General features: G+C 39.2%; 2 protein-coding genes across 2 annotated transcripts in view; one reads left to right on the top strand and one right to left on the bottom strand.

The window, feature by feature from the left end:
- LOC103032795 (uncharacterized) overlaps positions 1–13,586 on the top strand; it is a 249,132-nt gene that overhangs the window by 93,386 nt on the left and 142,160 nt on the right. The gene's annotated exons all lie outside the window — the stretch shown is intronic.
- Positions 1–13,586, bottom strand: part of dnah5l (dynein, axonemal, heavy chain 5 like) — a 70,738-nt gene that overhangs the window by 15,481 nt on the left and 41,671 nt on the right. The window contains exons 51-64 of the mRNA XM_049479960.1: positions 12,564–12,731; positions 11,701–11,907; positions 10,872–11,201; positions 9,654–9,860; positions 8,727–8,969; positions 8,139–8,293; positions 6,496–7,160; positions 5,294–5,574; positions 4,074–4,289; positions 3,315–3,482; positions 3,116–3,220; positions 2,096–2,209; positions 1,345–1,521; positions 1,057–1,251 (exon numbers count right to left, since the gene is read on the bottom strand). Of these exons, the coding sequence (XP_049335917.1) occupies positions 1,057–1,251; positions 1,345–1,521; positions 2,096–2,209; positions 3,116–3,220; positions 3,315–3,482; positions 4,074–4,289; positions 5,294–5,574; positions 6,496–7,160; positions 8,139–8,293; positions 8,727–8,969; positions 9,654–9,860; positions 10,872–11,201; positions 11,701–11,907; positions 12,564–12,731 (3,231 nt within the window). The remainder of the gene's footprint in view (positions 1–1,056; positions 1,252–1,344; positions 1,522–2,095; positions 2,210–3,115; positions 3,221–3,314; positions 3,483–4,073; positions 4,290–5,293; positions 5,575–6,495; positions 7,161–8,138; positions 8,294–8,726; positions 8,970–9,653; positions 9,861–10,871; positions 11,202–11,700; positions 11,908–12,563; positions 12,732–13,586) is intronic.

Below are 13,586 nucleotides of genomic sequence, written 5' to 3'. Positions count from 1 at the left end.
GTCATATTACTCAAAACATAAAAAGTAACAGTAATAAATAAGTGCCAGTAACAGGAATGAGTGCCAGTAACAGAACTGAGTTCCAGTAACAGGAATGAGTTCCAGTAACAGGAATGAGTTCCAGTAACAGGAATGAGTTCCAGTAACAGGACTGAATTCCAGTAACAGGAATGAGTTCCAGTAACAGGAATGAGTTCCAGTAACAGGAATGAGTTCCAGTAACAGGACTGAATTCCAGTAACAGGAATGAGTTCCAGTAACAGGACTGAATTCCAGTAACAGGAATGAGTTCCAGTAACAGGAATGAGTTCCAGTAACAGGAATGAGTTCCAGTAACAGAACTGAGTTCCAGTAACAGGAATGAGTTCCAGTAACAGAACTGAGTTCCAGTAACAGGAATGAGTTCCAGTAACAGGACTGAATTCCAGTAACAGGAATGAGTTCCAGTAACAGGAATGAGTTCCAGTAACAGAACTGAGTTCCAGTAACAGGAATGAGTTCCAGTAACAGAACTGAGTTCCAGTAACAGGAATGAGTTCCAGTAACAGGACTGAATTCCAGTAACAGGAATGAGTTCCAGTAACAGGAATGAGTTCCAGTAACAGGACTGAATTCCAGTAACAGGAATGAGTTCCAGTAACAGGACTGAATTCCAGTAACAGGAATGAGTTCCAGTAACAGAAATGAGTGCCTGTAACAGGACTGAGTTCTAGTAACAGGAATGAGTTACAGTTACAGGACTGAATTCCAGTAACAGGAATGAGTGCCTGTGACAGGACTGAGTGCTAGTAACAGGACTGAGTGCTAGTAACAGGACTGAGTGCCAGTAACAGGAATGAGTGCCAGTAACAGGAATGAGTGCCAGTAACAGGACTGAGCTCCAGTAACAGGACTGAGTGCCAGTAACAGGAATGAGTGCCAGTAACAGGACTGAGCTCCAGTAACTGGAGTGAGTTTTTTAGTCATAAATATAAATGATTTGAACATGCAGTCAACTATTTTTTTAAAATAAAGACTTTTTTAGGAGACAAATAAAAAAATAAGTCACAGATGTACCTGCAGGTCATGATTAGCCTCGCGGTTCTTTATCCAGGTCTTTCCCTGGCCCTGCGGGTCGATGAGAAGCGGGTAGCGAGACGCTGACGTGACGATGATCCCGTTCTGAATGGACAGATCATCATTAGGAAGACCCTGAAGGTTCCACTCACCCAGAGTCGCGTTATCCACCAGCATAGTGATGAGATTAAAACTCTGAAAAAGCAGAGAATTTTATTATAAAACATCACTGCATCGTGTTCTTTCCTCACATGATGAATGAATTCAGAACAATAGCTTTAAAAGTACCTGGCTGTACGGAATATGATTACCGCTCATTTCTTTCTTCCACTGCTGCAGTAGAAGGTTACGGTACTCCTGGTTAAAAGGACCGGCGTAGGACAGGAAGCCTGTAGCCAGTAACACGTCTCCTGGAAGATGCTTGATCTGTCTCTGGAACTCAGTGCTGCTCTCTGTCCAGCGAATCTATAGTATAAAATCATTTTATAATCATACAATCACAAAACGTTTAATACAAAAAAAATCTAATTGTGAGTAATCAATGGTTTCTGATCTCACGTAGTCTAATCCAGGGGTTCCTAAACTTTCGCAATTCATTGCATAAGAGATAACTCATCTCAAAACTTTTCCATTTAACCCATTAAAAGAATTTCCTATTTAACTCATCTCAACATTTTCCAATTTAACCCCTTGCAAAACTTTTCCACTTAACCCATTGAAAATAATTCCAATTTAACCCATTTCAAAAACTTCTATTTAACCTATCCCAAAACTTTTCCATTTAACCCATTAAAAGAATTTCCTAAATAACTCATCTCAAAAAATTCTTATTTAACTCATCTCAAATTGTTTCAATTTAACCTATCTAAAAAAAATCCTATTTAACCCATCTCAAAAAATTTAAATTTAACCCATTGCAAAACTTTTCCATTTAACTGAGCTCAAACATTTCCCACTCAACCCATCTCAAAGCTCTATTTTCCGTACTGTAAATCCACCTCCACTATTCCCTGCTGTAAATGGTCACGGTCACGCCCACCTTCTCTCCCCCGAGTCCGTCGATGAGAGCCATGGCGTTGGACATTTTTCTGCGGCATGCTTCAGCGTCCTCCAACAGAGACTGCTTCTCACTCACTGCTCCATCATAAAGCTCCTGTAGAGCACAGCACATCACAAACACACCTGTTTATACAAGTATATAAAACACTTTCTCAACACACATTTAGTGGTAGAGGAAACCTTGCAACCCTTAAAAACTAGCATCTGTAAAATAGCAACAGAGTTTAGGAATAAATCTACACTGATTGGAAGTGAGGTGTGTTCAGGTAAATGTCTGGAGTATCGCTATCTTGGTGGCGGAAAACACAGGTGCACCACTGACCGATTTAAACCCTGACAACAGTCAACAGTCAGATGTCCATATGAGATGTGAACCAGCAGCTCAGTTTCCTCTGCTGAGAAGAGTTTGTTGGACACGTCCAGGTAGCTGCACCGTTACAATAGCAATCCACTAAAGTCAGATCTCACCTGACTCTTAAAGGGAACGATGAGCTTTTAAAGAGACACTCTGATTGGTTTATTTCACGTTACATCTAAAAGTAACCACACCATGATTAATTAAGAGAATTAGTACATTCCTTTTGCACATTTCAAGCTGCGTAAGCTGTACTTTTCCAGTCGTTATGATAGCAAAGACACACCAACACACCTTTTACCCAAATATTAATAATAATAATAATAGCTGTTCTGTGGTGGTTTTCTCTCCTGTGAGTTCTGAGTATTGAAGAACAGGGTGAGATTAAGGAGAAAAATTATAAAATATACAGAAAAACAGATACAGAACTACAGTCTGAAATTATCATACAACTACTAAGTGCTCCTATATGATCAGTGGAGGTGAAAAAATGGATAATAGGTGCAGAAACAATGTTATACTTGATTGGCAGGTATATATACATTGATAATTAAAATAAAAATCTCCTGTTTTAGTGTGTCTGATATATTAACTTCTCTTAATCTATTTAAATGCCTTATATAATATGGAAAACCTTGAACAAACCTGAGCTTCATCCAGTTCTTTCTGTTTGGCGTCCAGCTGCTCCTGAGCTTTAGCCAGCTCGTCCTGAGCCACCGCTAATCGAGCCTCCTGCAGCTTCAGGTTAGCCTGAGGGACGAGATAGCAATGTTCAATTCCACGCAACTAATAAAACCAATTAAACTAGTTAAAAATTAAACTTACACCAGTGAAAGACTCTCACCTTCAGAGGCAGAACTTCCTTATTGATGCCAAAGAAGTCAGCCATAGCCTCGGTCCAGGAGCAGAGCCCGGCCACATTGCCACAGATTCTCTTCGCCGCCTCCAGATTATAATCCTCCATACTGAGATACGGCAAAAGGAGCTCCACCATCTCCTCATTAATCGTATCCTAGATTAGTTACAGGAGAAAACAGATGAAACAGAAGATCAATGGGATTTACAGGTAAGTCAGGACAGATTCTCCCACCTGAGCTGTGGATCTCTGCAGCTCCTCCAGAGTGACCATGTTGGTCTGTCACTTAAAATCTCAGTAAAATACATTTGAACCAAGTTTGTGGTTGTAAAGTGAGGACATGTGAAAAGGGGTTTAAGTATATACTCTATATACTATTGAAAGCCACTGTATATTCATATTTAAGATGTTTTAATCTCACAAAACTTATTCTGTATTACGTTATAATCATATTATGAAGCTGTACTGCTTTCTCAGAGTTTCAGAAATTAAAATGTTGAACTTTGCTGAAGTTTAAGACGATTTTGGGAGGCATTGGAAGATAATTTTACACATTTTAGTCAATACTTATGTTATTGAGACTAAGCTTACTTTAAGATTATTTTAGATTACACCCACACAACACCTGTTAAGAGTATTTTTATAAGGTTTCCCACATTGTTTAATGTATTTTTTATGTTTTGTTTAACTTCTGCAGTGCACCTGAACCCTGTGTGAATGATTTCTCTGTGACTGACCCAGACTGACCTTGTTGAAGTTGAGCAGCATGCTGAGGAAGCCTGAGTTGTTCATGAGTTTGAGGGCTTCGGCCCATGATGGTCTCAGGCAGGGTCTCTCAGGGTCCATGGTGACGGAATCGACCCGGCGCTGGAACAGCAGCAGCACAGCGTCCATGATCCTCATGATCAGATGTGGAGGTTTTCCCAGCTTTCGCACTGTGGCGATATCTGCCGGCTTTATGGTCTAAAAACAGAGGATTTACACGTTATTAGAGAAATACATTTAATTGACTTTACATTTCAATTTAGATATTATTAAAAAAAAAACTGGCTCATGAGGGTCTTTGAGTGGTCCAGCCTTCTAAAGCAATGCCACTATGATCTATGATTAGGAGATCGCTGAATGTTCGAATCCCGGTCATGCAGCTTGCCATCGGCTGCCGGAGCCCGAGAGAAAACCACGCCTTCTCATGCTATCTCAAGATATAGTGAGGAAGCTGTGATCTCAGAAAATTAGGACAATGCTTATTATATAATAAATAATATAAGCTTATTATTTTATCCTCTTTTGTATATTTGTTTTAAGGATTATCTGGATTTTAAAAAAATCTGGAGGGTCTGAATGTTGGTTCTAAAAGCTCTTAAAGTTTGAATCCAATGGCATGAAGTGACTTTTAGCAAATTAGCAAAGCTCTTGAGTTATATGATCTTGTATGCAAATGTATACAACATATTGAGGTACAAAACTCTGCATTGTGGGAATGAATCTATTATAGAAAAATAAAAGCATTGCTATTTTACATTAAATCATTGCTATATGGAAGAATTAGATATTGTAGAAGGCTTTACTGAGCTCTGAGTTTCCTCTTCTGAAGTCCCCAATGCTCCACCAGCCGCTCGCGTTCAGTAAAACTAAGCCGGATCCTCTTTTAGAAGCTTTACTTGTGACGTAAGTGCGCTAAGGCGCGTGACGTGGCCAGAATTATAAAAACTCCTGCAAAAAGTGTCTTGAAACCCCAGTTTTTAGAATTAATATATTTTCAGGCTTAGCAGGGACGGGAGTTTTAGAACACTGGTACCATTAATCACTATAATTTATCCATATTCTTCTCCACTTAGAAATGCTTCTGCTTTCAGTTTAGAAACTAAATAATAGTACAGACTGCCACTTTAATACAAAATTCAATATATGTCACACATATTAGTTCACCATGAGCTCATCTGGGTTAAATAAATCGATCCACTCACCTGCAGCGCCGCCTCTGCAGCAGCTAGCGCCGGTTTCGCCGCCTCCAGTTTGGACTCGGCTATTTTCTTGTCCCCCTCGATCTCGTCCACGATGGCCTGGGCTTTATCTTTCACTTTCTGTACTTGTGTCTTCACCTTCTCAGCCGCCTGAGCTTTAACCGCGACCTCCTGAAGAACTGCGTCTGCTTTTTTAGACGCCACTTCCAGCTCCTTCTCCTTCACTGCCAGAGCTTTAGAGAGTTCATTCACTGCCTGCTCTGCTTCCTTCAGTCTGTCAAGACCTGTGGATGACATATAAACGCACTTATTAAAAGTTGTGCAACGCATAATTTGAAGCGTGCATTTAATATATAGCTGATGCCAGTAGATATATGAGCTATATACAGCTCTGGAAAAAAATAGGAGAGCACTTTCTGAATCAGTTTCTCTGATTTTGCTATTTATAGGTTTATGTTTGAGTAAAATGAACATTGTTGTTTTATTCTATAAACTACAGACAACATTTCTCCCAAATTACAAATAAAAATATTCTCATTTAGAGCATTTATTTACAGAAAATGAGAAATGACTGAAACAACAAAAAAGATGCAGAACTTTCAGACCTCAAATAATGCAAAGAAAACAACAAGTTCATATTTTTACTTTTTACTTTTACCTGAATTTAATAAAGTTTCTCTTTTAAAATTTTTGAAATTATATTATCACATCTGAACTTTGCAACTAAATAAGAAATTTATGAAACATGTTATTTATTTATGTATTTTTACCTAAAATGTCAGTATATATGTCCACACAGCGCTGTTGAAAACGATGGCTCATTATAACGTTATAACGTTTTACCCGCGTAAACATTTAAAGAGTAAAGTAGTCATTCCAAACCTGTATAGAGATGTGAAGCACGGTGTCCCAATGAACTAAAGCTCCATTAAAAGATATAAAAAAAACTAATTTAACTGTTGTGTTTCTATAAGTCTATATCATATAAACACTAATATTTTATTAATGGAAGTTTGAGTGCTCCTTGTATAATTACATATATTTCATATTTAAACTACAATTTGTATTGTAACTGAAATTTCCTTAAATGAATCGATTTTGAATCAAATCAGGACCTTGTGTATCGGAAGTGAGTCTAACTGGGAAATCAGTGACGATATTTTTAATAATTTTTTTTAAAACATAGCTTTTTGGCTTATTCTTACCTGTGTTCATGCGCTCTGCCAGCGTTCTCACGTTGCCGATCTTCTCTGAATAAATGGTCTGATATCCTTTAATGAAAGATAAGTATGATTTGGGCGTGACGTAAGTCTGTCGTCTGAATCTCTGGAAGTACTCAGTGCAGGTCTGAGCCACCAGATCCTGAAACGTCCCCATGGTCCCGATCACGCTCTGCTTCACCTCCTCGGAGCACTGCAGGGAATAGCCGGACAGGAAGTGCTGAGCCACGGCGACCAGGGCGTCCTTCGGCCATCGCTGGAACCAGTCCACGGTGCAGCCGGAGATCAGGCCCGGGAACTTCACGGCGCGAGAGCCCAGCTTCTCTCCCACCGGGGAGAAACACAGCACCACGTGCAGGTTACTGCGCACTCTGGACAGGAAGTAGCTGTACAGGTTGTCGATGGTGGGCGGGAGGCGAGGATGCTGCTGCTTCATGGTGGGAATCAGATCCTGGGTGATTTCTGAGATCTCGTCTCGGGTGAAGAGGTTGGAGACCTCGCCGGACGCCACCACGTTGGTCATGTACTCCAGAAACGACTCGTCTTTAATGTCGTTGTCTGCGAAGATGAAGGTCACGCCCTTTCCCTGCAGCCCTGCGATGCGGTACAGCGTCTTTAAATCTTCCATCAGATTAGTGGCGTTGTAGGTACTGTAAGACATGATGAGGATTTTTCACATGTTTAACATGTTTATTATTTGTTACACAAGTGATACTAAAATACATTTTGCATGAAAGTCAAAAATTGCCATCAGCTGCCGGAGCCCCGAGAGAGCACAATTGGTCTTGCTCTCTCTCTGGGTGGGTACAGTACAGTAGATGGCGCTCTCTCTTTCCCCTCATCACTCCTAGGGTGATGTGGATCTACACGAGGCTGCGTCTGTGAGCTGATGTATCAGAACCGAGTCGCTGCGCTTTCCTCCGAGCGACACACATACACAAACTCAACAATAAACAGAATAAAGAATAAAATAACACTACTGTTCCCTGTTCCCAAATGTGCCAAAGTCAGAGCTCACCTGGCTCTTAAAGGAAAAAAGCAAGTAAAACACACCCATGAATAGTTACAAGAATTAGAACATGACTTTTGCGCATTTTGAGCAGCGAAAAGCGTATTTCTTTGAGCCCCAACGACACCAAACACACACCGACAAGCCCTAAATCAAGCTTTGGAATCCGTAATTGAACGATGTGCTATAGATCACTAAAATAGGGCCCAATGTCTGTTTGTAGTGAGTTTGTTTTACACAACATGCCAACTTCATTGGATTTTTGTTTGTAATATTTCAATTACATTACATTTGCATATATAATAAAGTTTCATTAAATTTTATACATGGTGTGTTTTTTTTTATTGTCTACCAGTGTATACCGTCGCTGTCCAATGAAAAACAAGTATCTCCATTTTTGTCCATTTTTAGTTTACCACACGGACCAATAGAAACTCTTCAAAACTCTATTTACATTGATCTCCACTGAAAGTTTAAAGGTTTTTTTTCTCTTTCCTGTAAAGTTGGACAGTGACGATATAAACATAAGTAAATACATGGTTCAGAACTACACTGAACACAGACAAAACATAAAATCTGTTTAAATGAATTTATTTAACAGCTACTGAAGATTTCTCACCGTGTCAGAACGATCTGGAAGCTCTGATAACCAGCGATGAACGACGCTAACCGTGTGAGACTTTGCTTTCCAGATCCTCCCACTCCCACCAGCAGAGCGTTACCCTGCGGCGTGCGGATGATCCGGGAAATCTTCACCAGGTGGATCATTGCGTCCTGTTCAGGCAGAGAAAAATGTATTTATTTACCGTATTTTTCAGATTATAAGGCACATTAAGCAACACTAAGTAAGGATGCCTGCGGTTAGCAGTGCTAGTCAGCCCTGGTTAGCAGAGATTTCCTGCTCTGGTTAGCAGAGCTAGCCAGCCACGGTTAGCAGTGCTACCTAGCTATGGTTAGCAGTACCCAGCCGCGGATAGCAGTGCTAACTTCCTTATACTCTGTAATTCAAAGTGGCTTTACTGCTCCTGACAACCTGACCGGTAGAATTCATACATATGACATTCATACTGTCGATTTTTGGGAAAATCAAAGGATTATAGATGCGCCTTATAGTGCGAAAAATACGGTAAGTGACAGACATAAGGAATATCAGATAGATGGGGTGAGATGATTGTGTAGAATGTAGGAACTCTTTGTTCTAACTGACCTTAAAAAAGACCAGGTCCATGGCGCTGCCCCTCACAGACTCGTTATACTGCTGCAGAAACAGGGTTAGGCGCTCTGACAGCGCTGAGAACGAGGGAATCGGCTCGTAGATCTTCGGAATCACAACTTCGGTGTCTTCAGGTTCATCTCCCGTTATCTCAGGAGCATCTCTCAGAAAATCCACAAAATACTCCTCCCACGCAACTCCTTTCACCAGATCAGAGCCATGCTCCTCTGTGGAGATCTGAAAAAGAGTGAAAAAGCAGCAAACTTTACTGTTATTCAGACTACACAGAATTAGTTTCTCAATTTTTGCTATTTATAGGTTTATGTTTGAGTAAAATGAACATTGTTGTTTTATTCTATAAACTACAGACAACATTTCTCCCAAATCCCAAATAAAAATATTCTCATTTAGAGCATTTATTTACAGAAAATGAGAGAAATGACTGAAATAACAAAAAAGATGCAGAGCTTTCAGACCTCAAATAATGCAAAGAAAACAACAAGTTCATATTCATATATAAGTTTTAAGAGTTCAAAAATATAACAATATTTGATGGAATAACCCTGGTTCTGTTTTTTAATCACAGTTTGTTTTCATGCATCTTGGCATCATGTTCTCCTCCACCAGTCTTACACACTGCTTTTGGATAACTTTATGCTGCTTTACTCCTGGTGCAAAAATTCAAGCAGTTCAGTTTGGTGGTTTGATGGCTTGTGATCATCCATCTTCCTCTTGATTATATTCCAGAGGAGATCAGGTAAATTGGATACTCTAAATTGCCCTCTAGGTGGACGGTGGTTTCTGGTTGAGAGTACTCTGTGCGCGATTGGCTGCTTCGCTTTTCTCAGGTAAATGTAATTGTAAGCATCCTTTCTAGATCAAACTAGAGTTACTCAGTTTTGCTGATTGAAATATACCCACCTTTTCCAGAATTCCATCGAATACGTTTCTGTCGTTCTGATCAATAAAGCGATCAGCGATGACTCGAGTACATTCATGTCTGAAGAGCGAGACCAGGACCTCTGGATCTCTGCACACCTCGGCTCCTACAGTGAGCATCCCCTGCCATATCCTACTCAAATCCCGCAAATTAAAGATATAGTGGAACTTCGCAGGAGACGGCAGCATCTAAAAAAGATCAATAATAACACATATATATATACAAATATATATATATATAGTAAAATATGCAGTAACTACAACCTAAATTTCACCAACCAGTCCCCAAATATATTCCTCTTCCTGCTCTCGAGTTCCTGTCCTCGGTAACGGGGTTCAGAGTTCATTATGTCCTGTTCAAAATTCTTACTTCTGTTTTCTGTTAATTCTATACAATTCTGTACAGTTCCAGAAGCTTTTTAAAAATTCTATAAAAATCTAGGCCTATTCCAGATGCTTTTTAAAAACTCTATAAAATTCTGTACAGTTCTAGAACCTTTTTTTTTTAATTCTATAAAATTCTCTAAAAAATCTCTAGAAAAATTTAGGCCTGTTTCAGATGCTTTTTAAAAACTCTGGACAGTTCTGGACAGTTTCAGAAGCTTTTAAAAAAATTCTATAAAATTCTATAAAAATTCTGGACTACTAAGAATACTAATACTGGGAACATTGTGCAAAAATTAGTAAAAATATATACATTTTAAATATAATTGAGCTAACCACAATAGAAAAGTTTATTGGGGATAATAACCTTTTTCTTTTCATTTTAAGCATAGAAAACATTTAAAACTAAAGCAAGATATCTTATCAACTGTTAAAGTTATTTTACCTACATTAAAGTAACTAAAATAAACTTTTGAAGTAAAGTTTTAATACATAAAAAAAGGTTGATCAACACAAAATTAATATTTTGCTAGCAAATGTCAGTGAAATACAGTTTTACTGCAGAATTATAGGCTTCTATAGAAACATTTAGTATAATTATAGTATATATATATATTTAATAAGTACATCATTAGTATAAAATTAGCACATTAGCAAATAAAGTAAACGTATTTTTAAGTATACTGAAATACTGGAGTACAAGGAGAAAACGTATACTTTAATTATTACGCATATAGTTTAAGCACACTATTATTATATTTAAACATATAACAGGGCTGCTATCTCTCGAACTCTTGAGCCGTGTCTGGGTTGTACCTTGGCTTTAACAGTCTGCCACACTCTCCTGATGGTGGGAACGAGGGCTTTAGCGAGGGAGCTCACGCTCTCAGTGAATCCTCTCTCTGAGCAGAAATATCCCGACGCCAGCGTGTGGAAGATCTTATCTATAGAGGAGTTGGAGGGCAGAGTGCAGTTAAACACACAGAACTGGCGTTTGAGGCGCTGAGGGATGTCGTTTCGGCCGCCTCCCGGGTGAATCATCGCTGCTACCAGCTGTAGATCCACCACACTGACGAACTCTCCCGGACGCTCCAGACTGTAAAATCCCCCCTGCTCCATCAGCTGACGAACGATTTCATTCGTAATCTGGAGAAGAAGAAACGAGAATTCGTTAAAAATGGTTTAGAAATTTTAAGTGTTTTACCAAATTAAAAACCTCTGGAATATAATCAAGAGGAAGATGGATGATCACAAACCATCAAACCACCAAACTGAACTGCTTGAATTGATTTTTGCACCAGGAGTAAAGCAGCATAAAGTTATCCAAAAGCAGTGTGTAAGACTGGTGGAGGAGAACATGATGCTAAGATGCATGAAAAAAAAAACTGTGATTAAAAACCAACCAGGATTATTCCACCAAATATTGATTATTTCTGAACTCTTAAAACTTTATGAATATGAACTTTTTGTTTTCTTTGCATTATTTGAGGTCTGAAAGTTCTGCATCTTTTTTTTTTTTGTTATTTCAGTCATTTCTCATTTTCTGTAAATAAATGCTCTAAATGAGAATATTTTTATTTGGAATTTGGGAGAAATGTTGTTTATAGTTTATAGAAGAAATTTCTATAAAAATAATCACTCTCACCTGGTCTCCCCACTCGTTGATTACAGGCATGTTGATATCATCGATGAAGACGGTCATCTTTTTCCCTGCTGGGGGTCCGTACGTGCTGCCCATGCGTTTATCTATGTAGCTTTCGATGGTCTGCTGGAACATGCTGGGGAGCGTAGCGGAGGAGAAGTTCAGGCTCTTGCTCAGGTGTGTTTCTGGGTCATACTTGGTGGTGTAGCCCTACAGAGAACCAGGAAATAGACATTTTACATTTTAGCTTATTTTATATACTCATGGCACAGCTCATAATTGTATGCTGGAGCCTCATAATGCAACACTAAAATTTTAAAACAGGTGAACAGGACGTTACAATAGTCCAGTCGAAAGAATTTAAAGGAATAAATACGGTTTTCAGGGTCTCATGGTTGTCATTGGGTCTTTAAAGGTACATTCTGTAGGAAATGAGAGCGAGCATGTGAAATAGCTAAAGCAATCAAATTTCAATCCTCACCACTAACTTAATGACTAAATTAGCTATAGCCAATTAGCTTCCCTGTTGAGGAGAAAAGTAGCAGCTCTGGGTCGGTCTCGTCGTCTTTTTAAGCTCTAAGTTTTCTCCACCGTTCGAACTCACTGCCAATATTTACTCTTGTTATATTCCTTCTTTGGTCACTGAGCTTTTTTGAGACATGCTGAGGCTTTTTAAGCTGTGTATCAGCTAAAGTGTAACTGAAGCATCTCTGCTTACTAGCTTCCATGCTGCAGCACCGCTCGCTAGCAGTAGTGTATGTGCTTTGGTAAATTGGTAATTTCCAGGCTTCTGAGGCAGGTGATTGAGTATTCCAGGTAAAAATTACACTATTTACAGTTATTAACAGTTTATTACAAATACATACCTTGATCATAACAGTCTTGCCGGTTCCCTGTTCACCAATCAGCAGCACTGCTTTTCCCTGCTTCATGATGGTTTGCAGCAGGAAGTCTGTGCGGGTGTTATCCACGTTCGGTACCAGAATAGAGGAGTAATCAGGAACTGAGTCTTTAGGATAGTGATACTCTGGGACCTAGAATGACATTAATCAAAAGTTTAGCATTTAAAATCCTGATGTAACATAGATAACAGTACAACAATTAATATTTTAAATAATTAATAATTCATAATGCTCCGGTGATCCGGTATAACACTGCTTTAGTCCTGTGGAGGAGTGAGTTGGGGGAGAAACAATAGAAAACATCTGATCGCATCTGATTGGCTAACAGCAATGCGACACCAGGAGGCAGCGAGACGGACAACAGTTAGAAACGTTTTAAAATAAAGATATTTTTACACTAATAACAGTGTAACTTTACAATGTCATATGTTACTTTATAACATGTGTAATAATGCTCAACCTGCTAAGTGCAGTTCAGCCTATACTGAGCTAGTCTTAGAGTCTCTGCTGTAAAACACCAAATCCACCGGAGATCCTATTTAAACCTATAGTTACTTACACACAGAGGTGAGTAGACCAGGTCCAGAAAGTAAAAATCCACCCTGCATCTACATTGATGGGCGTGGTGATCTCGGAATTAGCTGTGTTTAGCTAAATTTCTGGAGTACTGCTATCTTAGCAACGGAAAACACAGGCAAGTGCGCCACTGACTGAATACAACCTAGACACACAACAACAGACAGACAGATGTATACCCCCGCTAGTCTGCTGAGAAGTGGAGAAGCACTGAGCTGTTAAGACACGAATGTGCCAAAGTCAGAGCTTACCTGGCTCTTAATTAAAGGGGATGGCAAGAGACACGCTGATTGGTTTATTTCATGTTACGCCCAAAATTAACCACAAGAGAATTAATACATGCCTTTTAAACGCTTTGAGCCATGCAAGATGTACTTTTCCCGCCGCTACGATAGCAAACACACACTAATA

Source organism: Astyanax mexicanus, chromosome 6 (genome assembly GCF_023375975.1).
Source record: "Astyanax mexicanus isolate ESR-SI-001 chromosome 6, AstMex3_surface, whole genome shotgun sequence".
Lineage (NCBI taxonomy): Eukaryota > Metazoa > Chordata > Actinopteri > Characiformes > Acestrorhamphidae > Astyanax > Astyanax mexicanus.
The sequence above is the reverse complement of the archived record's forward strand: the minus strand, read 5'-3'. Positions and strand labels throughout refer to the sequence as shown.